Source organism: Fundulus heteroclitus, unplaced genomic scaffold (assembly GCF_011125445.2).
Source record: "Fundulus heteroclitus isolate FHET01 unplaced genomic scaffold, MU-UCD_Fhet_4.1 scaffold_144, whole genome shotgun sequence".
In the NCBI taxonomy this organism is placed as follows: domain Eukaryota; kingdom Metazoa; phylum Chordata; class Actinopteri; order Cyprinodontiformes; family Fundulidae; genus Fundulus; species Fundulus heteroclitus.
Genome location: NW_023396556.1, coordinates 272,071 through 296,318, shown reverse-complemented (window position 1 = coordinate 296,318; position 24,248 = coordinate 272,071). Strand labels below are relative to the sequence as shown.

The window sequence follows — 24,248 nt, the reverse complement described above, 5'->3', positions numbered from 1 at the left end:
TCTCTGTGTACGTTCCAACCTTAAGAAATGTTAAATGTGCTCTCCTGTTGTACAAGGATTTGACAGCATAGGTACCAATAATTGTGCCACAAGTGGTTTGTGAAAAAGGAACGAATTCCCTATCACGATACTTTTCCCTATGTAATGTTCCTCTTCTTCTAGGATTTGTCTACGTTTTTCCACGTGAGAGTATACTGCTGCATTAAAAGATAACATTTATTTAAATATGTTTTACACATCTTTACCAGAGGTACCAAATAAGATGGCCCGCAACGTGAAATCAGCAAGGCTGGTTTTGAAAGGATTCAGTTCTAAAGAGGGGGGAAAAAAACACCCCCAAGTGATACAAATGAAATTTAATGTTTAAATGGCTCAATAAAAAAAAAGAAAAACAGCCTGGAGGACATGTAATAAAGCCGCCTAATCATCAGCAGTTGCCGATCTGTTCCAAGCAGTAGTAGATTATTTATTAGACTGCAGCATGGAAGGCCAAGAAAAACGTCCAAGTGGTTTGTTACACAGTCCTGTGCCCACTAAAGTGATCATGTCTTATGAAACGCATCATTCAAGTCACAAACCAACCATTTCCTGGCAACAGCAAACAAATGCAATTTCAGCTTGCTGTATATTTGCGCACTTAATGTCAAAGGGCGGCTTTAGTCATAACGGCAGAAACCACTGAAGGATTCACCCACACTACGGAAGCTGTAGTAAAGCAGTCATGCAATGTTTTTTTTTATGATATACTAGAGTCCACTTATTTAATCATTTGGAACGGAAGGATAATAGAGTTTTCATGCGGAAACTTTCCCCTAAATTACTTTGCAGATGACTGGGATTATTGGTCTTTTATCATGAGAAGTAACCTGATCGGTCGTTAAATCATCCTCGGTGTAGTCGTAATTTCCATCCTTCATCTTTGTGTCATTTTTCTCTAAATTAACGTTCATGTCACTTAGATCACCACGAAAGCAAAGATTAGAGAGCTGGAGCACACGTCCTCTAGTTGGTTCTGCAAGATAGGATCACAAAGACGTGACTGAAAATTAGGTTTGTGTAATCGCGAACATTTACCCTCTTGAAACAACAGTATCGGTAATAAAGGCCGTTAGAACAATCAGAACCCCTTCTCTCTGACTGACAGCGCGATTTGAATGAGGACCAGCGGTTCAATAAAAAGGGAGGAAATGCTTCCTCATTAATTCTCTTAAGCCATTATCCACAATTTAACCTTGACCTGCCTTTATCAAACTGCTTCCTAAGAGGGGAAAAAAAAAAAAAAGCAATTGTTTGAAGCGGAAGTAATTTACCTGATGGCAAAAACATTTTCCACAGAAAAAAAAAAAAATTAATCTGTGCGGCTTCATGCGCCGGTCCAATTTGTTACCGCCACATAAATGATTAACTCTAAACCAGAAGTGAAAATATTATTATTTCACACATAATTACATTCCTTTGAGTTTCTCACTGGCATGCTGTGCATATCAAATCTGTGACACTTTGGTGCAATTTTGGAGTTTTGATTAAAGTTATTAACATGAACCCTCCTTCTCCCTCTGTGTTTTGGTAAACATATCAGTGGGCCTGGGGGAGGGGGAAGGGGGGAGTGAAGAAGTCTGGTGTTAAGAGGATGGACTGGAGGCAGATTTAAGTGGCTTTTTACGTTTTTTTTTCTTCCTCTGGTTGAAAAAGAAACGCAGACTGAGAGGACGCAACTTAAAAAGAAAAGTTGATGAAAAGCGCTGGAGCTTGTGTTGGCATGATCCAAAGGAAAGCCACTCGACGCGCGTCCATTTGGGGGTTCTCGCTGAAGATATCACCTATGACAGGATGATGCAGCTAAAAAAGCCGCAGCCTCACAGCGGACGCAAGGCTTCCTACCAGAGGAAGATGTTACCGGAGTCATTTTGATTGCTTCAAACGACGTCCCTGCTGAGGTGATCATCAGCACATAGCCTGATTAGATATTTCACGTGGTGCAGCTGCTAATTTACAACGACGAGGAGGAAATGGGGGGGTGGGTGGGTGGGGAGGGGGAGACTGGTGATATAAACATCTATGTTTAACACAGTGACTCAGTAGTTTTGACTGTGCCATGTTCCATTGCACTCCAACATGCCCTCGGGCTGTTTTTTGTATTCTACTTTTAAAGTTGCCCGCACGCTTTACTCCCATAAAACACTGACTGTGCAACAGATAAAGAGTTGGTTCAGTTGTTTATACTTTTATCATTTCAGATATCACTACTAAATGAGGTGATGTTTTGCAGGAAACCACTAACTGTAGCTTGACATCGAAAATCTAGGAGATAAAGGGTGATACATTAGGTCACTCTGTGGTGGTGTATAGTCTGGGTCTTTTAAATTGGGAACCTGGGTTCAAATGCAGAAAGGAGAAGAGAGCAACTGAAAGGAGTCGCATCAAATGACGAGGACTTAAAACTGTCTGCAAAAAAAGCAATGCCAACGAACGCTCAATTTAAGGAGCTTACATAATCAGTGTAAATGTAGGATTTGATTGTCTCATATACCATGCAAGATGTGTATTTTTACATAAGATAATCAGATCGTGATGTAATGAAGATTAAAAAGGGTGAACTCCCTCTTCAATTAAGTTCAGTTAAATTTTTCACTTAATTCTCTTAAATCCATTTTAGTTTGCATTTGCCATACCACGGTTCTTCGGTTAATCACTTTTTGACAATTTAGTGGTAACTTTAACGAACAAAGAATTAAAATTAATAACATGACAGAATTCTCCCTAAACCAATTGTCCCGACAAGATGGGGGAGTAGTGTTCGAAGGTGAGTTTAATGCTCAGCCTAGGTTTCATTAGGTCTGTCTGTATATGAGATCAGCCATGTGGCATGTCGATGGAGAGTAAATGTAGAGCTTTCAATGTGATTTTGTACAGAATGTGCAAAAGCCCGTTGACATATAGCTCTACAATCGGTTGTTTGATATGGATTGATATTTATTCTGCAAAATTAGCTCAGAAGGAGGTAAACTGAAGCTTTAAAATAAATATCTAAATATTTTTTTTATCTTACCTCATGCAAAAGCAACAATAGTTATTGATAAATGAAACTCCTCCCTTCATCCATTCTCACAATCCTCTCCAGAATTCTTTCTATACCAGAGTCTCTAATGTATTATCTACAGGGTCTTGCAAAAATATCCCCGTCCTTTGAAGTTTTTCACCTTTGTCACAGACTCTCGTACAATGGTGCATTTTACTGGGATGTTATGTGAGAGACCAACATAAAGTAGAGACCAACGGTGAAACAGAAGGGAAACTATGCACAACACGCTTTACCAAATGTCATTAAGGCAAAAAATCAGAACAGCACGGCAGTCATTTGTTTTAGGCCCCCCTGAGTCAAGAGTTTGTAAAAGCACCTTTACCTTCAATTACAGCAGCACTGCACGTCTCCATCAGCTTTAAATAGCTAGAAACTAAAACTTTTCCAAAGTTTCAAAATACATAAAGCTCACACCTGTTGTATGGAGAGCATATGCAAACATGAATTTTCAAATGTTGCTACAGATTCTCAACTGTATTTAGGTCTGGACTTTGACTGGGTCATTTTAAACACATGAATGTGCTTTGATCCTTGATGCCATGGTAGCTCTGGCTGTATGTTTAGTGTCGTTGTTGTGCTGGAAGGTTAAGTTTGGCCCCGGTCTCATGGCTTTTACCGTCTCCAGCAGGTTTTCTTCAGGATCGTCCTGTTTATTTACATTCATCTTCTTATCAACTTTGACCAGCTTTCCTATTCCCGATGAAAGGTATCCTCAAAGAATGAACCTGTAATAATTACATTTCACTGTGAGGATGGGATATTTTTCAGTGACGCTTCAAATAGCGTCATCCATGGCTTGCATGGATGACGCTTTTTAAGGCCCTCTCTAAAAAACTGGTTTCTTCCTATTCCGCTTCCGTTAGGGCAAGATTTGTTGAGTCCTTGACTAATAACTGTAATGTCAAGAGCCGTGGCTCTCTGCAACTCCTCCAGAGTTACTACAATGGACCTCTGTGCTGCTGCTTCACTGATTAATGCTCTCCCTTCCCAGCCTGTCAGTTCAGGTTAATGGCCGTATCTTGATAGACTTGCAGTTGTGCCATATCTTTTCTTTTTTCTTTTTTTTTTTAAAATGATGCCGTTAACTTCTCCACAAATTTCTTCCTGACCTTTCCTGGTTTGTTACTTGGTCTTCATGGTGCTGTTTTTTTCACTAGTCCTCTCTAAAAAAGCCTTTATACAGCAGCTTTATTTATACAGAGAGATTTATGCAGCAATTAAACAGCTATTTTGTGCCGGTCAAACACATAACATCCCAATGAAAAACGCTGACGTTTGTACAAGTTCTATCGATAATACGTTTTTGTATTTACAAAGAACTGCAAATTAATATTTTTCTTTTTTTCATACGGAATGATCTAAAGTATGCCTTGGGCTCCTGTATTATTCCTATTTGAGGTCATTCCCTCCCATACCTCCTTGGAAGGGACTCTGGATCCCTTCCGCCGCGACCACCAGCTTTCCACCATAGCAATGAGGCAGGAGAGCACCACGCCAGCTGCCAGGACGCAGAAAACTCCGGCGAAGCTGTGGATGTCGAGTGCGTTGCCATTCTGCCGCGTCTTGTCTGAGCTGTAGAGGTCACACGGACTGTCCTTGGGCCACCACTTGACTTTCAGGATGTCCATGTCGCCGTTCTGCTGGAGTTCCAGGATTCTAGGGTGCAGGCAAGAGAAGGAAGCATATATGAAGAGAGGCAGGCATCTTTTTTGAAACAGACTAAAAAACAAATCTATTTTGAAACAGAACGTCAGGTTTCTACTAAACCAATCAGAAAACATAGAAGGTAATAAGCCAGCGGCTGAATCCCGGGTAAAAAAATAATCACGTAATTGATGGAAATTGAGTTGCATTGTTATGATTAGAGCAGCAAATGGTTCTTACCCATTCAAAAACAGCCAGGGAAAATAAATAATCTTCATGAATCATGTGCACAAACACCCAACACTGCAGCTTTGAATGCAGCTGCTGTAACTCCTCTCCACCGTTTGAGGGCAGTGTTGGACAGATCAAATTTCCCCAGGATCCCCCAATGCCCATATTGGGCTGTCAGACTCATTATGGCTAACATTAATATGTTTTGCAGCACAGCACAAGTACGCTGCCACAATGTCATTATGCAGCTTAGCTTTAGTCACACGATTGATGGCTTCAGAGAGGATACAGCTCAGAGGTTGATGTGGTCCCTCTGTTAGCCTTCAGTTTATTATTTAACTGGGCCGTTAGTTTTGGTTTGCAGGAGAGCTGCAGATGCAGACACTCTGAGAGCAGCTTATATTTAATAAGAGATCTGACATGAAGCGGAGCGGGGGACATGAAAAAAAGGAACACATAAAATGAGAGAAGAGGAATATAATGTCCGCACAGACACATTCATAAAAATACAGACGGTTATCATTCTGCATGAGCAAAGTGAGCCAGCACACTGGCTATTAATGCACAAAGGCAAACACGCTCTAAGACATGAAGTCACAAACTTGATTGCATACATGTCCAAGCAAACCTAATAAGGATTCCTTAATGTACTCGTCAGCGATTTGCAAAACTTCCTTGGAGCAGATTCCTCCCTTCAGTTTCAGTGACAATAAGAAAGACAGATTTTAGCTCTGTAGTTTTTTTTTTCAGCTCATGAAAAAAAAAAAAAAACACAGAGAAAATCACCAAATGCAAACAAACCCTGCAGCCAGCTCATTTATCCACAACCGGAATAAACATGCATCATTTTGACATAAATCTACCTACCTGCCACTTTAAAACCATACCAGTATCATTCAAGCATACAATTTTTACACTTATGAGTTTTTCCAATGTGGGAAAAACATGATTAAACCAACATGTAATTTATTATATCAATAAATAATCTTTTGCATAGATGAAGGTGGTGTTTATTATTTTTTTTAAATGTAATATTCCCCGACACAAAGTCAAACTGATCTGCACTGTCGGCAATATTAATGACGACAACAAAAAAATACATATTTGCTGCATGGCGGTGCTGCTACCACACAAGATCCTGGAAGTGAATCCCAGCCAGTGCTTTTCTGTGTGGAGTTTGCATAGCCTCCATCCATCCATCCATCCATCCATCCGTCCATCCGTCCATCCCTCCATGCATATCCGTGGGGGCTGGCACACATCTCCGCCGGTCATTGGGCGATGATTGCCTGTCTGTGTCGCCATGTGCTGCATTTTCAACTTGACTACAGACAGACACCCATCCCAATCCCTCCCACCCCGCTCCAAGGATTAAGCAAGGATAGAAAATGGATGGATGGATATTACTAAATAGCCCTAAGATTAAACCAACTTTCAATTTTAAATGTAAACAAAATAAAAATGCAAAAACAGACACCAGCTCCCTCCAAAGTTCAGAAGATTTTTCACCTGCATCTCAGACTAAAATGAATCGAATCTTAAAAGTAGTTCTTACATAAAATGAACAAAATCTATTCAAACGCAAAATATAAAGAACTATTTCTCTGAGGCAACAAGGCTATTGAACTTCTGTAGTGAATGCTCTCTGATATAAATGTAGGAAAACTCTCTTATCACAACTACTTTGTGCCAGCCAAGAGGATGCACTGGAAGCACAAACACAAAAAATAAAATTAAAGTTTGATTTTGCCTAAATAGGTGGAATTACTCTTATGAGTTGGGAGCATTACTTTGTCGGAGCTATCCCTCTGCTTCATTTCCCAAAGTACTGGTTTGATTGAAACCGTGATTCTCTGCGCAGCTTCCAGTAGACAGTGGCAGAAACGAGTGCTTGACAGCTCAAGGACATCGAGCTTAGAAAATACAGAATAGAGCTGGAGTTTACTCTACAATTTTCATCTTTTATTGTGCAAAGAGATTCAGTTTTGACTATGATGAAGAGACAGATGCGCTCAAAATGTTGGTCTATAATATGGCTTAAAAGCCGAGTTCTTTATCGACTAGAGTCTTGAGTTATTTAGTTTTTTTTTTTTGCTATGCCAAATATTAAAGCAGCAGCAGATCTTAATATCAGGGATATTGGTCTTCTTTTGAGTGATATAGAGCTTTGTTTACACCAGACCAACTCTGGGTGCGTCCTCTTCTTCCAGTGGAGCTTTCTTGCCATGATTTGATACTAGTATTCTCCAAAGGCTTGACAGACAAGGATGTGTCGCTCTCAGACTCAAAGGAGGTTCAATATCTTTCTGGGTTAGCAGTGACTTTCAGCATGCATCTCTCCCATGGACGACATCATTGCCCATGTCATTCAGACAGGGGAGTCATGAACACTGACCTTTACTGAGATAAGAGACTTAGATTCCCGTAGTGGGTTTCGTTTGATCTTTTGAGTGGTTTTGGAAGATATAATACATCTGATGGCCTCTGAGGGGGTTACTGCTCTCTGTAGATGAGTGGAGTTTGAATGCCTTTGACAGTAAAATTTAGAAAAGACCCAAACTTTAAAATACACCTCTACATTAAAAACAGACATTATTCACCAGTAAAAAAAAAACAAAAAGACTTTTAAGAATAAAAGGAAAAGGGAACGCAACGTTTGACTTCAGGATTAATACAACCTACTCATTACTTTAATCATTGTTTCAGATGTAGATGTGCAAATTTGGAAATAAATGTGACAGTTTCCATATTTAGTATTGCTGAATATCCGTGATGTTGTTATGGATGTAGTCTTCTTCAGGAAAAACACAAATTAAGCACGTATTTAAAGCTGTAAAATGAGATGACTCATTCCCTGTCATGGTAGATTTATCCCCTTTGTCTTGCTTACCGTTTGGTAAGCAAGACAAAGGGGATACAGTTTCTTATCTCATATAAAAGGCTTATACTTGCAGAGAACTGAACAATAAAGAAGAGCCAAACACCAGACCTACTAAAGAAACACGTTGTCATTTATATAAGCTGTTTTCAATAGTTTTATGAATTGAAACAGAATATTAGAACATTTGTATTTTCTATTTTTTTGCACTTTATCATTAAAAGTACCGGTATTTGTAAATTATCATATACCAGTTACTCCTTTCCCCTAATTCTTTTTTTTCCCCTCTTACTTGAATAATACTTTTGGATGACTATTCTGAACTTATACTTGAGTAAGAATATGTTAATGCAACTCTTACTTTTTCAAATGAATCCTCTATTTTAACAGGTTCACTCCAGTTTTATAGGCAGAAGTTTTCTGAATTAAAAAAATGAAAAAGTTTGACATTGTTCTAAAATCCATTACCTTCAAAGTTTGTTAGTGCTTCTTTCTTTCTTTATCTACTTGGTTTCTTAAACATTAGAGATACTATAGACCTATATAATAAAATATATTATATTTCTCTTTATCAAAAGAAAAAAAAAACTTTCAGTATGCTTAGGATGCTCTAGTTAAACTGTTTTACTGAAACATCATTAGTTCAACTTTGCAGTCCAACTGTTTTTAATTTCTGCTTTTAGTTTCTATTTTTCCATGCTTTATTTTGTTTCTACATTTTATTCCAACTTGCTTTTATTCTGTTTTATTTTCTTATATTTTAATCATGTAAAACACTTTGCATTTGCAATTGCCTTTGCTTCCATTTCTAGCAGCTAATCAGCTCCTAAAAGTTGAAACACTACCTTGCCAGTTTTTTTTATTCTAGTAAATGTATTCCAGAGAGATTACAGACACATTTGTGTGAATTCAAACACGATTGCTTTCCAATCAAAGTAACATTGGGCTTTTTACACAGTTCTGACCTTTTTATCTGTCACTCTGACAACCAATGCTTTACGGAAAGAAAAAAAATAGAAAAGCCTGGGCTCTGACACAGCTTCACAGAAAGAGATATTACATGCACTTTAATGAGAATGAATAGGAGCAATCCCGCCTAAAAAGAAGACATCCATGGGTTTTGTCAAAATATTTCATCTTTTCTTGCATGTAACATAGCCATTTACTAAAGAAGTCTAGTCAGCCTTTTTTTTTTCTTTAAATGGCAGTAAAACATAGAGTATAACTGCATGTTTTGGGAAGCTGCCCGTTATCTCTACTCATAAGCTGACTTTTTATTTGAAATGAAAATGTCAGGCTTAAAAGATTTTGTGTGACACTTATAAACAACCCCCCGATTCATGATTAATGTCTCTGGATATTGTTACAACATTGTAATATGTGGGCAGTAAATAACTGCGGCCAGATTCTGTAAAGACGTTTACTTTGGACATTCGCAGGAAAAATTCAATCATTATTAAAAGAGGCAGGGGTTGAGATAATTTTTCTTGAGCCGATGTCTTCTGCATAAACATGCCAGGCATCATGCAGGGAAATCTATATGATTTTGAAGGGTTACTTGAGCTTAATCTAAAACTCATGAAAGGCAGATAAAAAAGACTGTCAAACTAAACATCAAACAGAAAAGGCTTAGATGAGATAGATGGATCAACACAAACATTTCAAATATACAAATTCTTTCCCTGGTGTAATTATTTGGGTGTGTCTAAAGCTTCATGTATCATTAACGTTTCGGAGAGAGGACATAGCAGAACAGATTTGAGATTCAGGACAGAGTGCTTCCTCTCAGCCCTCTATTACGACCCTGTCTGCCAGTGCAGCTCATCATCTATCATTCTGCACTAATTGGTCTATCAGAGTTATGCAAAGGCTGCTTCCCTGATGGGCCCTTGAATCAAACCAGAACACTTACATGCACTGACAAGAACATAGCTGCTCACACACATACTGGATACATTTACATTTGTCTCACTGCTGTTATCCTGTGCCCTGATATACAGAACAACAAAGACGGGAGAAATGAGAAAAGTGTGGCTGATGCTTAAAGCTCCACAGTTCATAACATCAAAACGTACAGCCCTGCCCTAAGTGTAGCACATTAAGCAGAAACTAACACTACGCTTACATGGGATTTACCTACTGGAAGTAGTTCAGTTTGATACTACGACTACTCATTTCCGGATGCCTTTCTTTGTGAGGTTAGTCTGGATACTTTGGCTTTTCGACAGAAATTCAACTTTGTCAAATCGCAAATGGGAATTAGGTTAATTGAAATGACACTTAATTGATTGAGTTTGTGCATTTGTATTTGTTGCTGTGTTGGCTCTATGACTGCCTTCCAATATTCCAGGGACTCAGCCTACCTACTGCCTATTAAGAGCTGCGTAGTGTTCTAGATACCATCTTATACCGATTGTTTTCCAATCTTTTTTTGAGTCTTCCATCTTGTACATTGACATAAATGTTGCTCTGCCTCCTGATCACGGTCAGGCTCTCATGTGTCCTTGTACAGCAGCACACATACAGCAGGGATAATAAGCATCAAACAAATTAACATTTTCCCACAGTACATGGATGACTGACTTTGGCCATTCTTGCAGCTTTATTTTCTTTCTATGATACCTGTTGCAAATCTTCTTAGTTGTACGTTTGGAATCGTTGTTTTACCAAAAACTCCACCCTTGTTTTATCTTTAACAATCTTATAACAAATTTCTATGTATATTTCTCCATCCACTCTTCTTTTGACAAATTACATTTTGTCAGTACAATATGCCTAAAAAAAAACCCAGACCTATACCATGACATTTTCACATCCAAAACTGTTAAAATGTTTTTGAGGTTATGTCATTTCTCCACCAAAGTTGGGTTTTTGCAAAGACAAAGCTCAGTTTTAATCTCACTGAAAGAGAATATTTTCTCCCAAAATCTAATTTCACACGCGTTGCCTTCAGCAGTGGAATTCTGCGCAGTGTGTGCACATTGGGGGATGAGTGTTTTTGAAACAACTGTGCCAGCTACTGTAGCTCCCAAGTCTTTCTAATGCCCCACAGAGTGGTCCTTGGCCTGTGGCCAAAAAAAAATAAAATCTTTTTTTTTATGAGTTTGACTTCACTGTCAGAAATCTTGTGAGGAGCACCTTGTGGTTAGGTTATGGTAAAATTATATTCTTTCCACTTCTGGATGTTGGTCCCAAAGTGGTTCACTGGAACATTCAGATACTTAGAAATATGTCTGCAACCAATGTCATAAGTGACCTTTGCAACAATATGGTTGTAATAGTCTTGAGAGAGATTTTTTGCTTTACCCAATGAGACTTTCTGTGTGATACCTTGGTAATGAGAAACCTTTTTATAGGCTACCAATTAGAATGAAATAAACTTCTATAATTTTCCATTGATAGGAGACAGGACTGGCTTCTAAACACAGACAGATATTGGCCATTTTATCAGTTTTCTATTTCCCTTTGCACCTCCTTTTCTACCTGTATTCAATTGGGAATCCCTGTTTCTTTATGCTTTTTTACAAATAACTTATGAACTAAAGTTGTTATGACTTGTTTGTATGTGCAGGTATCTTGGGTTGTTAAACATCTTGTGTGGATATCATGTCATCAACCCCATCTGACATATAAGAGAGAAAAAAAACAACAATGTGTTCAATGTTATGTTTTCCCACTGTAATGTTGTAATGATGTAGAATGCTGCATCTGGTATTGAAAAGTAGATATTATGGAATGCAGTCCAAGCGATTCCTAAGATTATTATTTTACATAAACCCATTTGGACAATGCACTGAAATATATACATGCAGTGCTTAATGCTATTAAAGCTTTATCTAGATTTTTGGCATTATTTTGTACATGTGCAAAACATATTGACATGACCTCTGTAGCACCCCCCACAAGCAGAGCAGGCCTTCAGAAACTAGAAATTCAGTTCTCACAATAAAAAAAAAAATCTAATTAAGCAGTTAACATCACTATCAATCCCTATTATAATGTAGGCAAACTCCATATCAGAACAAGCGCAAAGAACAGAGGAGATCACAGACATTTGTCACTCATAGCTAGGTTTTCACAGCTAAATGGGCTTAGTGAGTGGAAGTGCCGGAGAAAGTGAGCATGTTGATGTTCATTTTTTTTAATACACAAAAGCAGTTACCACTGTTCTCCATTTGTCTCTATGCCATGGCTGACAGGCAGGATGAAAGGCCAATGTGCTCTGCCTGACAAAAACACTGGTTGAGTCAAAGGGTTCCTGCAGTACACCATCTGTCTGGCCCTCTAATTTGGCTGTCGCTTTCTCACCAAAAAAAAAAAACAAAAAACATCTTTCCTCAGTGAAAAAAATAACAACACACACACACACACATAGACACACACACAGGCATGAAAAACTGTAGCAAGTAAGAACAACAACAAAGACAAATCTGTGACTGTTGAAATTAACTTTAAATGTCTGTAGGCAAGATTATATTAAAAAACTCACTCTCCATGGTAAAAAAAAACAACGATAGAAAACAAAATGAAAACAATGACAAACTAAAGAAAAAAAATAATGAAAGCTACAAGCCATTTTTAAAGTGTGTGTTTTTTAGAGTGTTTCTTAACACGTGTCACAAGCTTTGTACCTTTATGCCAGCTTCCCTATTTTACACTGCTTTGTGGAGTTCATTATCAAGCAAAAGAAAATAAATAATTCTATTTCGCCACTAACAAGTACTTTCCCCCCTCATTACCTTTTTAAGTACTTGTCTGAATTAATGGAAAAAGACAACAGCTTTTGCTTCTTTTCCTTCACTGATTCTTCTTATTTCCTTAAGGAGTCATCTCTTGCTGCATCGGGTTGTAATTTAGTAATCCATCAGGATACCTTCATACCAACAGATCACTTAAAATCACAGAGAGACCAATTTCATTCTAAAAACATGCACAACATCTTTCAATGTCATGTCCTTAGAGCACAAGAGGTAGGTTGTTGCATAAATGACAGCTTTACATTTGCTGCAACATTAGATACTTTATAATAAACAAAAATCTAAGGCATGGTGAATAGTTTAAGTGTTACTGTCAGCAGAATGCATTAGAAAAGCAAAGTGCATGTTATAGCCCTAACATCAGGTGCTTAAAAGACTCAGGTCTTTTTGCTTGCAACATCTGTCTCACATGTGGATCGTTACACAGGTGCACACCAGTAGAACCACATGAACATAGGACGCAACCACGGGTGTTACATGTACGTATGTCTCTGAAACAGCTGGCCCGGTGAACACGTGCATTAGTGGCGTGTGTAATGACTTATCACTTGCTTTAAGATGCTTGCATATCCCTTTAGAGATATACGAGGACAAGTCTCCCTCTGGTCGTTAAAGCAAACGAGCATTGGGTCACCCATGTGTTAAAGGCGGGCTGTGAAGGTGTTGTGTTCTTGTGTGTCTACACACCCTATTACTGACTCAACATTCCCTCCGCAGTAGCCGTTATTGCGTTTAGACAGGATGTTACCATGGCAACTCTATGGCTGCAGCCTTGTTGGTGGGATGATCACACGTTATTAGTCAGTTTGATCCAGAAAAGGAAACATCGCAGCCATTTGCATAAAGGGCACAAGGCTAGAAAGAAAAATAATAAATTGAATGAAAAGGGAAAAAAAAGGTTCAAGATATAGAAATAAAAAAGCGTGGATGACAAAAAACAGCGGCAAAAAAAAAAAGAAACAACACAGGGGAAAAACGATAACTGGCCATAAAGTGTAGACAGATATTTATAAATGAAGCCAAGTAAGTTTGTGCAAGTGAGGCATCGACTTAAAAAGGACTCCATCAGAAAAATGTTGCATTGGTAAAATGTCGAAGAGAGAAATCCAGATGTCCATTTCTCGTGTGCCGCTCCCCGGCTCTGAGAGCCCACTGCTCCTAACAGGGCTGATAACTCAGAGTGGCTTGTTTACAGCCTGACTGAATTTTGGGTTTGTGGGACCACGGAGGTCTGGCTACGCCTAGCCTGTTGGATGACGTGCCAAGTCTGCTACAACGATCTCACCAGCAGACCGTTGTCAGGGCAGGAAGCCTAGGAAGCAGGGCAGGAAACGTGGTGCGACACAGCAGGTTTGGAGAGCTCTGCACCACCAGCTCACTGAATAACAAAACTGGACAACCTGTACCTACAAGCTGGAGCCTACAACAAACTCCTAGTAAAGCCATAAGGCCAGACTCTCAACAAGTCTCAACTGAAATATGGTTCAGCGACAATTGGATAAGAGTTGATGGGTCCACACACGTGCATCAGGGCAGAAATATAAACTCTGGTAGATCATGAGGAAGAGGTGTTTGCGTATGCATCAGAGACGGATGGTGTAGAAACTTAGTTGTCAGAGACAGAATATGAAACCCCGACGTAGAGCTCCTGCGTGACATCTTAAACTTATTGCTTACCTTGTGTTTCTACAAACATATTTGTATGTGTTGCTTGCATTCCACGTGTGGGAATGCCATTAGAGCAGCCGGCCAGATTTCAGACCGTGTTCACTCTCATATTCAGGACAAACCGGACAATCTAGTGCTTATACACTGTGCTTTTAACTACTGCAGTTTGAATATCATATATTTATGACTGCTTTTTATCAGTTAAGGTTGCTTTATGCTTGACAGACAGTACAATGCGCCGCAATGAGACGTGCTGACACAACGTCTGCAGCATTTATGCTCCATGCAGGTTTTCCTCCAAAGGAGCACTGTTCTCCTAGACTCTAGAGGGCAGTGTTGTGCTCCTACACTCAGCATACAACATTCCACAGCACAATGAAGTAGAACACACAGTTGTTTCCAACATTTAAGCTTCTTACTTCCCTCCAAGAGTAACAGCAAGTTCTGTCCTGGAATTGTTAATTTGTTGATCACGGAGATCTTTTTTGGGCCGAATCATAAATACGTGTTATGGATTATGAGATGACAGAAGGTTTGGCTGAGAAAGACAGTTACCAGGCAAACGCATGGCATGCAAACACATGGACAGTTATCTTCCCTGAAGCCAAGCTCTAATAGTGACGTGGATCCCGGAAGACAACATGGGGTAATCGACCAGTCCTGAGCAGGCTTTACTCATCCATATAGGCCTCCGTGACTGAGAGTTGGACATTCTCTGGCGTCCGGAAATCTACCCATCTCGCATTGGTGCGTATGAGAGTCCACTACTGAAACTGTAAACAACCATCTGCCTTTTTCGATTAAATATGTTAAAAGATAGTTTCTATTGCAAGAGTCTTTTTATTACTGCAGAAGTCTACAAATTCAGAACATTTTTTATGCAAAAAACCTGGGGTGACTGCAACTGGAGGCAGTCAATTATAAACAGATGTCTATATTTACAAACCTCCGCCAGAAGGAGCCCTTGTTTGTCGGCCATGTTTTTCCAATGCGGGACTGTTTGCGTAGTTAGAAATTTTCCTAGGTGCACAGAGCGTAAAGATTTGGCCGCACAAAATGATGTAGCATGCCCGTGCAGACCTTGCGGAGGTGTCAAGCATCAACTGGGCTTAAGTTCACTGTAACACCAGGAATAACAAGAGTCTGGAAGTGATACGGGATATTAAAGACCACCATACTGCCAGTACCAGACCTCCCCTGGGCAATTCAGACAATGATGTTATCCAGCTCCTCGCCACCTGTAAATCATTCTTTAAATTATACAACTCTGAAGTCCACTCTGTTAAAGTGTGATCATCGGATAAACTCGAGGAAGTGAAAGGGTGTTTCCTGTGTACAGATTGGGATATTTTCTTGCAGGATGCAGATGTTAACATGGCTGTGGAATTAATCACACCATGCATTTCCTTTGGTATTGATTCGGTCGTTCCAAAAAATAACATTAAAAAGTACCCAAACAACAAGCCTTACATCACACAAGAATTAAAGGAAATGCATCGCTGTGAAGACTCGGGCGTTCAAGACAAGAGACGCTGTGGGAGTCAAGGCTGCACGAAAGGATCGGTGGCACAGGAAACGGGTCGAACAGGACCAGTCCACAGCTAACACCAGGAGGCTGTGGGACTCAATCCGCAGCATGATCAACATGGTCTCAAAAAAGAAACCTGGGTCTGTTAATAATATTGCCAGAGCTAATGAGCTAAAGGATTTTTATATCCTCTCTGAAAAGAATAATCAGGAAGGATCCCATAAAAATCTTTGTGGGGATTAATTGTAATCTGCATAAAGACAAAATTTTAATTGACTGACTACAGAAAATCGTAAAAGTTTTTAAATCATTGCATACCAATAAAGCTACAGGACCTGATGGTTTGTATAATGGTTTTTATTTTAAATACATTTCCTAAGGAACTCACAACAGCATGGCATTAGCTTTTCTGGCTCTCTGTTTGACACTCATTCTGTTCCCAAATTTGAAAAATAAATCTGTTGTTATTCCTCAGAAAGTATGACCACAGGTAAGCAATGATTTTAGACCATTGTCTCTCATGTCCATCGTGATGAAATCACATGTTGATCAATGAGCTACAGGTGGAGCTGAAGCCTGGCTTTCACCTAACTGTAATCAATATCAGTTTGCATACAAAAGTAAGCAGAGTACAAGTGATGCCATTTCAACTGTTATACACCTGGTTTTAAAACAGCTGTAAAGTCCCTCTGCATATGCAAGACAGGTTTTTTTTATTGACTCTAGCTCTGCTTTTAATTCAATTCATACATACTGTAGCCTATCCTGAAGAAAACTGATATTGCTGAATGCAAATCCATTTTTATTGAAGTGGTGTCATTCTTTCCTATGTTTTAGAACATACAAATGAAACTGAACTCTGTCTTTTCAGATATACCATTTAGCACCAGTGGGGCTGGCGGGGTTGTGTCAGCTCACCTTTTTTATTCACACTTTACACTAATGACTGCGTTAGCTCCCAGCTAAATCTATATGTTGTGAAACTTCCCGATGACACTGTCTGCTGTATATTCAGTCTGCTAAACAAACAATTTCTACTTGAAGAGCCAGAGGTGTGCAGTGGGTGAGTGTGTGAGCTGAGCTGGTGTGACGCTCACCATCTTACTAATCCATATAAGACAGCGGAGATGGTGGTGGATCCCAGGTCAGTTGGAGATCACCTCTTGGTGGACATGCACGGGCATGATGTCCAGCAAGTTAACTCCTTCAAATACCTGAGAGTTCATGATAATGAACTCAGTAGGCAAACACAAACCAACAGTGTATTGTGCGTGGATCCATCACTGTTTACACTTTCTCCACAGACTCAGGTTTTTTTTGGGGGATTGTACAGATGTAAACCTGGAAGTTACAGGTCTAGCACTCTTAGTGCCCACAGTGCTGCTCTAGTGTTAGTATTATAAATGACCCTAGTTGAGGAAGAATTTACAGTTAGGTGAAAGCCATGTTTTTACACCACTGTTGAGGTATGGATGGGGAAGTCTCTCTGTCTCAGATACAGAACGAGGCTGCTGCAAAAACAGACTAGAAGCAACAAAGTGAGTTTTGAACGCCGGTTATCTCAGCACCTGGCAAACAGATTGTTGAGTCACTGCTATCGATCAGCTTTGCTTCCAACCCTCTCTCAATATATTGGGGCTATTTTCTGCCACAGGACAGTAAAAGTCTCACATACAGCTCTTTAAATGCACCATAACTCCAGATATTGTGTTGATTCTGCAGTCTTGCCCCAGGCTCATCTATAGGCCACCATAAACGAAGGTGATCTCCAACGCTTCTTTTTAAACTTAAGGCTTTATAGCAACTGTAGTGAGGTAAATTACAGGGCACAGTGGTTTAGGTGATTAAACAGAATATGAAACAGTTAGGTGAATTAAAAATAGCAAGATGATCAGAACTGTTTCTGTAAGAGGTGTCAAGACATACGGTACAGTGTCATCTCAAGAACGGAAAATTATCTAACAGATATCCTTTCCTTGTAATCTTGGCAGCAGCAAAACATCAATTAGACAAAAATGAACATTTGAATTTGCTTATAGGAGATGGATGGACAGAGAACCAGAGGGCAGAGGTAGAAGCTAAGTGAATTGAAAAACAGTAGAGAATTTTGAGTTAGAAACCTCTGCAGTGTTAAGGCTGAATGAATGGCTGACAACACACAGCTGTGGAAAGTAAGAGGAGAGGTTAGGGAAGACTGGATAGAGCGAGATAGCTGGTAAGTTTAAGGAAAGAAAAAAAAAAAGACAATGGATATTATGAGTGTCCAGAGGAAGAATGTCAAATAAAATGAGCAGAGAAGGGGTAAAGAAGGGGGACGAGAGAAAGAGGCGCTATGCTAAAATGGGTTTCTCGTGCTGAGACGGCTGCTGACTGTCAGCTCCTTAAATGAGAACAACACCGGGTTGACAGCTCACTTACTCGCTCAACAAAAAGCTGGCAGCATCAGCGTTCTCCTGCTGCATCACTCGAGTTAGTCCCTCAGGAAAACATGATGGAGAAAATAATGTTCCTATAATAAAGTGTAAAAAGTTTTGCAGCTTCTGATGAAAGCAGGGTCAGACAAGCATGCGTCAGTGTGTGTGATTTAAATGCAGAAGTACGGGTACTGAAATGCAGAGAGGAACACCAGCTCCAAGAAGTTTTTTTTTTTTTTTTTTTTCCAAGGTGAAAGCGGCACTGTCAGCATTTCAATTAGTCTGTATGGGTAGAGTGACATACTGATTATTAGTGAGGTCAGGCTTCTCCTTGGGAGCATTACACAAGCACTTTTGTCAGGAAACAATTCTGAAGTATGGTTAAATGGTATAATCCACTCAGGATAAAGGTCATCTGAGACTGATTGTTGACATGCCAGAAGACATTTGGGGAAACACTAAGGCATCTGGTGTTATATGACACTGGTGTTATATGACAATTTTTTTTTCTTGAGATGCAAAGTATTATATTATCTAAATGTATGTGACTGTGATACATAACATTACCATGATGGTGGATATTTGCTAATTTTTAAATTTCAACCATTGAGCATCATGCAAATTTTGACAAAGGGAGTCAAGGAGGAAACAATCATATACACCTTGACTGTATTTTTTATAATTGATATTCGTTAAATGTTTAATATAAATATATGGCATTCTGTCTGACTGGTTACCCACAGCAGTCGGCATCGCAGTAGCCTCGGGATGCTTCGATCTCACCTACCTTCATCTTCATACCAGCTTTAGCAGGTATGAAGCAGGATTCCACGTTACTACAGCCTTTTTGATATGCATTGTCCCTCTGAATATTTGCTACCACTGGTTTCGTCCCACTGACACGAACACTGTTGGCACATTTCCTCATAGCAGGCACAAAAATATCTGCAAACGGGACTACGTGGTAGAGAATCTACTCTCATTTGGTGAGTCTTCCCAGCAGAAAAATGAGTCCACTATGTGGATACCTCTGTTCTACTCCATTTCGCTCACAAACCTTTAGCCTTAATTACTTAATTACAGATTTCCCCACCTGGGTTATCTGTTGTTGACGGAAACCAGAATTAACCAGGTGACAACAGCATATTTTTACTGCTCATCCCCCACAGAGAAGATTTTAAAATGCAGACCGTAGACTACAATTACTCATTCTTCTTTTGAGCTGCAGATTTTTGTGGCTGAGCTCACACATCCTGTTTTATGTGTGCTTATTTACCACCCACTTAAGTATAATATGGATTGTATTCAAGCGTTTTTTGCATTTCTTGCAGATTTACTTCCCGGATATGATAATCTGTTTGGATTTTAAATTGTTTCTATTGTACCACTGAGTCACTGTCCTTTGATATTTTAAGGCGTTTGGCATCTTTTAATCTGATGCAATCTGTTCATGGACCAACCTGTCACATCAGACATCCTCTGAACTGTATTATATCACATGGACTGTCTATTTCATGCAATGCAATTTCTGATTCTGCAGTCTCAGATCATTCATCCATCTTTATTGAATTTACTGTTCTCTCTGCAACCAGTAGACCATTGGCAACAGGTTACCATTGTGGCTTCCTAAATTATGCTACTTCTGAACATTTTTCTGCTTCTTTTATGGAATTGCAGTTCTCTACTTCAGCTGCTCTGGATACCTCATTATGTTTTTATTTATTTTGTTTGTGACACTTGAGATTCTGGACTTTGTTGCTCCTGTTAAACGTAAAGTCAAAACCCAAAGCTGAACAAGGTTGTGAACTCACCTGAGTTCACAAGATTACCACATGTGAACTCAGATGACAATGCTAAAAGGCAGAATGGCAGCAGAAGAAAAACAGACTGCATGTTCCTCTGGCCTCTTTAAGAAACATTTTTTGCTCAGTACCTGTTAGAGAAGGAAAACCCCAGTTTTTGTTTAACATCATAACAACAGCCATCGCCCTAGGACGTTCTTTAATGCGGTTAACTTGGTTTTAAATCCACCCACATCTGTTTCACTTGATGCCTCAGTCACTATTTCTCTCCTTTTTCTTTGAAAAAGGAGCTTCTGTTTGACATGATATTGGTGCACCTGTTAATGTTGTTTCTCGGTTCTTCCTGCTGGCTTTGCTGTTTTTAAACAGTTTGAACAAATGTATTTTTCTTATTTGAACAAAAATTGTGCAACACATGAGAACTACTAATTGTGCCCTTACCTTTCTTCCTACTTTGTTGTTAAAAAGATGTATTACTTTCATTGGTCCTACCCAGATGTTTTTTTTTTTTATTAACTTCTGTCTTAGTTCAGTAATTGTGCCAATTACTTTCAAAAATGCTGTTTAAGGTCACTTCTTAAAAACATATCTTGGACCCCTTGTTTTCAGCTCGTTTTAGGCCCATTTCTCCTTTGCTCTTCCATTCCAAAGTTTTAGAAAAAAAAAACATGTTTTTTTCCCATCTGCAGAATTTTTGAAGGCAATGATATTTTTGAGAAATTTGTGTTTGGCTTCAAACTGTGACATAGCTCAGAGTCTGCTTTAAGAAGGTAATGACACTGTTATGTCCATAGATGGTAAGGGCCCTATTGTCCCGGAGCTGCTGGACTTCACGGCAACCTTTGGTACTGGTGATCGTTCTGTCCCTTTTTTTCCCGCTTAAGCCAGTGTCATGGTATGTCTAGCTCAGTGCTAAAATGATTTGGATCTCATCAGACGGAGAGGTCTTTTACAGTTCTGATTAATAACAAATCCTCATGCAGTGCTCCTCTGTTATGTAGGGTGCCAATGGGGTCCATTCTTGGTCCTGTCCTTTTTTCCCCTCTATCTGCTGCCACTGGGAGCAATTTTAATTTGGCACCACCTTATTTCCACTATTATACTGATGCTCTTCAGATTTACTTGTCTTTAAAACCAGGCACGCACCAGTCACATTCCATACTCCCTCCTTGATTGCATGTCTGTAGTATGACAGCAGTTAAATAAAAATCCCCTCATTTTAAATTAACAAAATACTGAAAACATTTGGTTCAGCAAGAATGTCACCACTGTAGGCAATGCTCTTAATGTTAAATTTAGTGATTCTGTAATAAAGCTATAGGGGATTTTTAACAAAATTCAACATACAAATTGACTGTGTAGTCAAGTCAAGCTTTTACCACCTTTGTCTTTTAGTTAAAAATAAGCCTTTTTCTAAACCGTGCTGATTGCAGAAAGGCTACACATGCTTTTTACAGTAATTGCTCACTGTGACACTGAGTGAATCCATGTTGTGTCTTTCAGTCCCCTCCCCCATCCCTTTATATCGTGCCTCTACTAGCTGCCCTACCCTACATTTTGGATTTATTACGTTATTACATTTCTTTGTACATTGTGGATCACTTAGTTTATCGTCACAGTTATTCTGGAATGTTCCCATATAACAAATGTTCAGTAGCACTGTGGCATTATTCTTTTATCTGTTTTATTTGTTTTTCATTGATTTTAATTTCATTGTGAAACACTTTGGCTATCTGGTCAGCTCTTGTAAAGGGGCTAAAAAGAAATGCATGAAATTAATAAATAAAACAAAACTGACATAAGCAAAATTTTGGTCATCCTTTGAGTTAACATCCCTATTTAGCAATTATCACAAGATCCAAAATTCCCTCTTTATTCAAGCTCTTTTCAGAGGGCAGCTGGTACTGCAAGGCTCTTAGACCTCCCTGCATTCACTGCTCATTTAAGACCTATCCATACATTTTTAACAATGATCAGGTCAGGGTACTGTAGAGTCATCAGAACGCACCTCTTAAGGTCGCACTGGGAAATTTGAAGTGTGTGAGAAATCGTTATTCTCTGACACTGCCAGTGCTTTTCATTTTTTTCCTGTAAAGTAAATATTGCGACAACAAAGCAGGAAAGGCTAGGCTTTGTGGATTTTTCCATGAAGCATTTAATGTGACATAAAATCCAGAAACGAAGTACCTGCAGCTTTGCATATGCTTACGTTTAGGGGTGTTTAAAAGTTTTGCTACATTAGGGAATAGTGATAGCAAGGCTGTGGCTCAGTTGGTAGAATAACTGTGTTGCAATCGGAAAATTGTGGGTCCAATTCTAGCTTCACCTTGTCACATGTTGATGTGCCCCTGTGCCACTTACCACTTACAATTTCACAAGTAACCACGAAAAATTGCACCGTGAGTATAGATTTTTCTTAAAGAAGTGCCACATTTGGCATAGTTAAAAAAAATACTTTGTATCAAAATCAAGATGCCACCCAACTCTTTTTACGAGCCATGGTCCTCTCTTGTTCTGTCATCTAAAACATTCTCTAAGCAGATTCCTGGCCCAGAGAAATTTGTCAGAACTTGACAGTGGATCACATATGTGCAGGCTAGCTGACAGCCCTGCATGGGTCATAATAATCTAACGGGCTCTTACCTACAGCACTCCGTATCTAGTAGAAAGTTAACCAATATTTAACATTTCAAGACATGTTTAATACAACATTCTATCACTTACATTTTTTTTGCCTCACACCCCTTCCCTGTTTCCCCCTCTTGTCTGCTACCATACTTGTGATTTTTTTGTCTTTCTATTTAGAACAGGGTCTAGATAATATTGCCATAGAAGTGCACAAGGAATACATTTGCAAAAGATATTCTTAGTACATAATGTTTTAATTTCTAATGTTTCCAATTTCTATTGTTCAGCGAGTGGTTTCTATTTTCTCCCAATGCATGCATGAGTTTTCTCAGAGTATTTGCTGTCTGGTCTCCTTCCATAGTCATAAAACAAGAATGTTAGGACATTTGGAGATTCTAATTTGCTCTACAGTACAAATGAATTACTGTTTTTCTTATTTTACTTGGAAATTTGATCGACTGGGGAACAGTTCAGGGTGTAATCCTAATAACCTTGCAAGGATTAAGTGGGTAAGGCAAATGAAGAGGTAAATTACAGTAGTTGGCAATTCACTTTGTCATCACTTCAGATAAAACATCTGGTTGTAAGTCTTTCCTTAATTTTTGTTGACCCATTACACTCATGAGTGTTCAGTACTTGTTGTGAACACCTCAGCATCCACTCATTTTGGTATCCAGTAAAAAGATAAAAAAAAGAACAAATGTTAAAACCCTGAACGTTAGGTCCTTTTCTGAAGCTCTTGACCTTTCAGTAGTCAATAGGACAAAAAGAAAAGAAGAGGAAAGGGTATTCACCCTGGGGTCTTTGGTCCCATGAGTAAAGTTTGCAAAGCTTAATTATTCCAATTACCACTTTCAGGGTTCAATGTCATACACTATGTCAGTAAAGTTTTCAATTAAGCATCATTAAGCCACAGTGTGTGGGTGAGCTGGAATACATTATCAAGCTGAATCATGATAAACATTGCACAGAAGTACAGCAGCCATTAACCACCATTAAACATTTCAAAAGCAGAAGGGAGACTGAAGTAGAACTAGAGAGGGGGAGAGACAGACTGATGTCGTTAACTGAGATTAATAAAGATTTACTGAATGAAAGTGTGTGGGCTAACTTTGACTGTGATAAATTGGTGAAGGACTATGTGCTTAGAAATAAGAGAGCTCAGACAGTCAAACAGAGAGCACAAACCACCAATATCTGACATTAAATTCATGATTTTGCACACTGGAATGATGTTTCTGTTTATGCATACCAAAACATTAGAAACTACGATCACACCATCATGTTAGAGTCATGCATTTAAATAGCACAGGGATATGTGCTACCACAGGTAGCCTCCACATCTGATACAGAAGTACACAGAATGGAATCTCCAGCTGAGCCACATTGCCACAGAATTTAGTGGACAATACTTCAATACGCCAACATACATGGCAAGAATGCATCTGAAGAAGAATGTCTTCACCACCCTTGAGAAAATTAGAATGTCTTAAGACGTTGGTTATTTAATGACTAAACTGGTTGTGATCAGCTACATACTAAATCTACAACACTGCTGTTGTCCTTCCCACAGAAAACATAAAAAAATATCAATCCTCTGTCCAACAGCTGAGATA

General features: G+C 39.1%; 1 protein-coding gene across 1 annotated transcript in view; it reads right to left on the bottom strand.

Annotated features, from left to right (window-relative positions):
- Positions 1–24,248, bottom strand: part of LOC105930540 (glutamate receptor, ionotropic, delta 2) — a gene marked incomplete at its 5' end in the record, with an annotated part of 302,244 nt that overhangs the window by 13,670 nt on the left and 264,326 nt on the right. Inside the window, 1 exon segment of the mRNA XM_036129181.1 lies at positions 4,498–4,738. Within this exon segment, the coding sequence (XP_035985074.1) occupies positions 4,498–4,738 (241 nt within the window).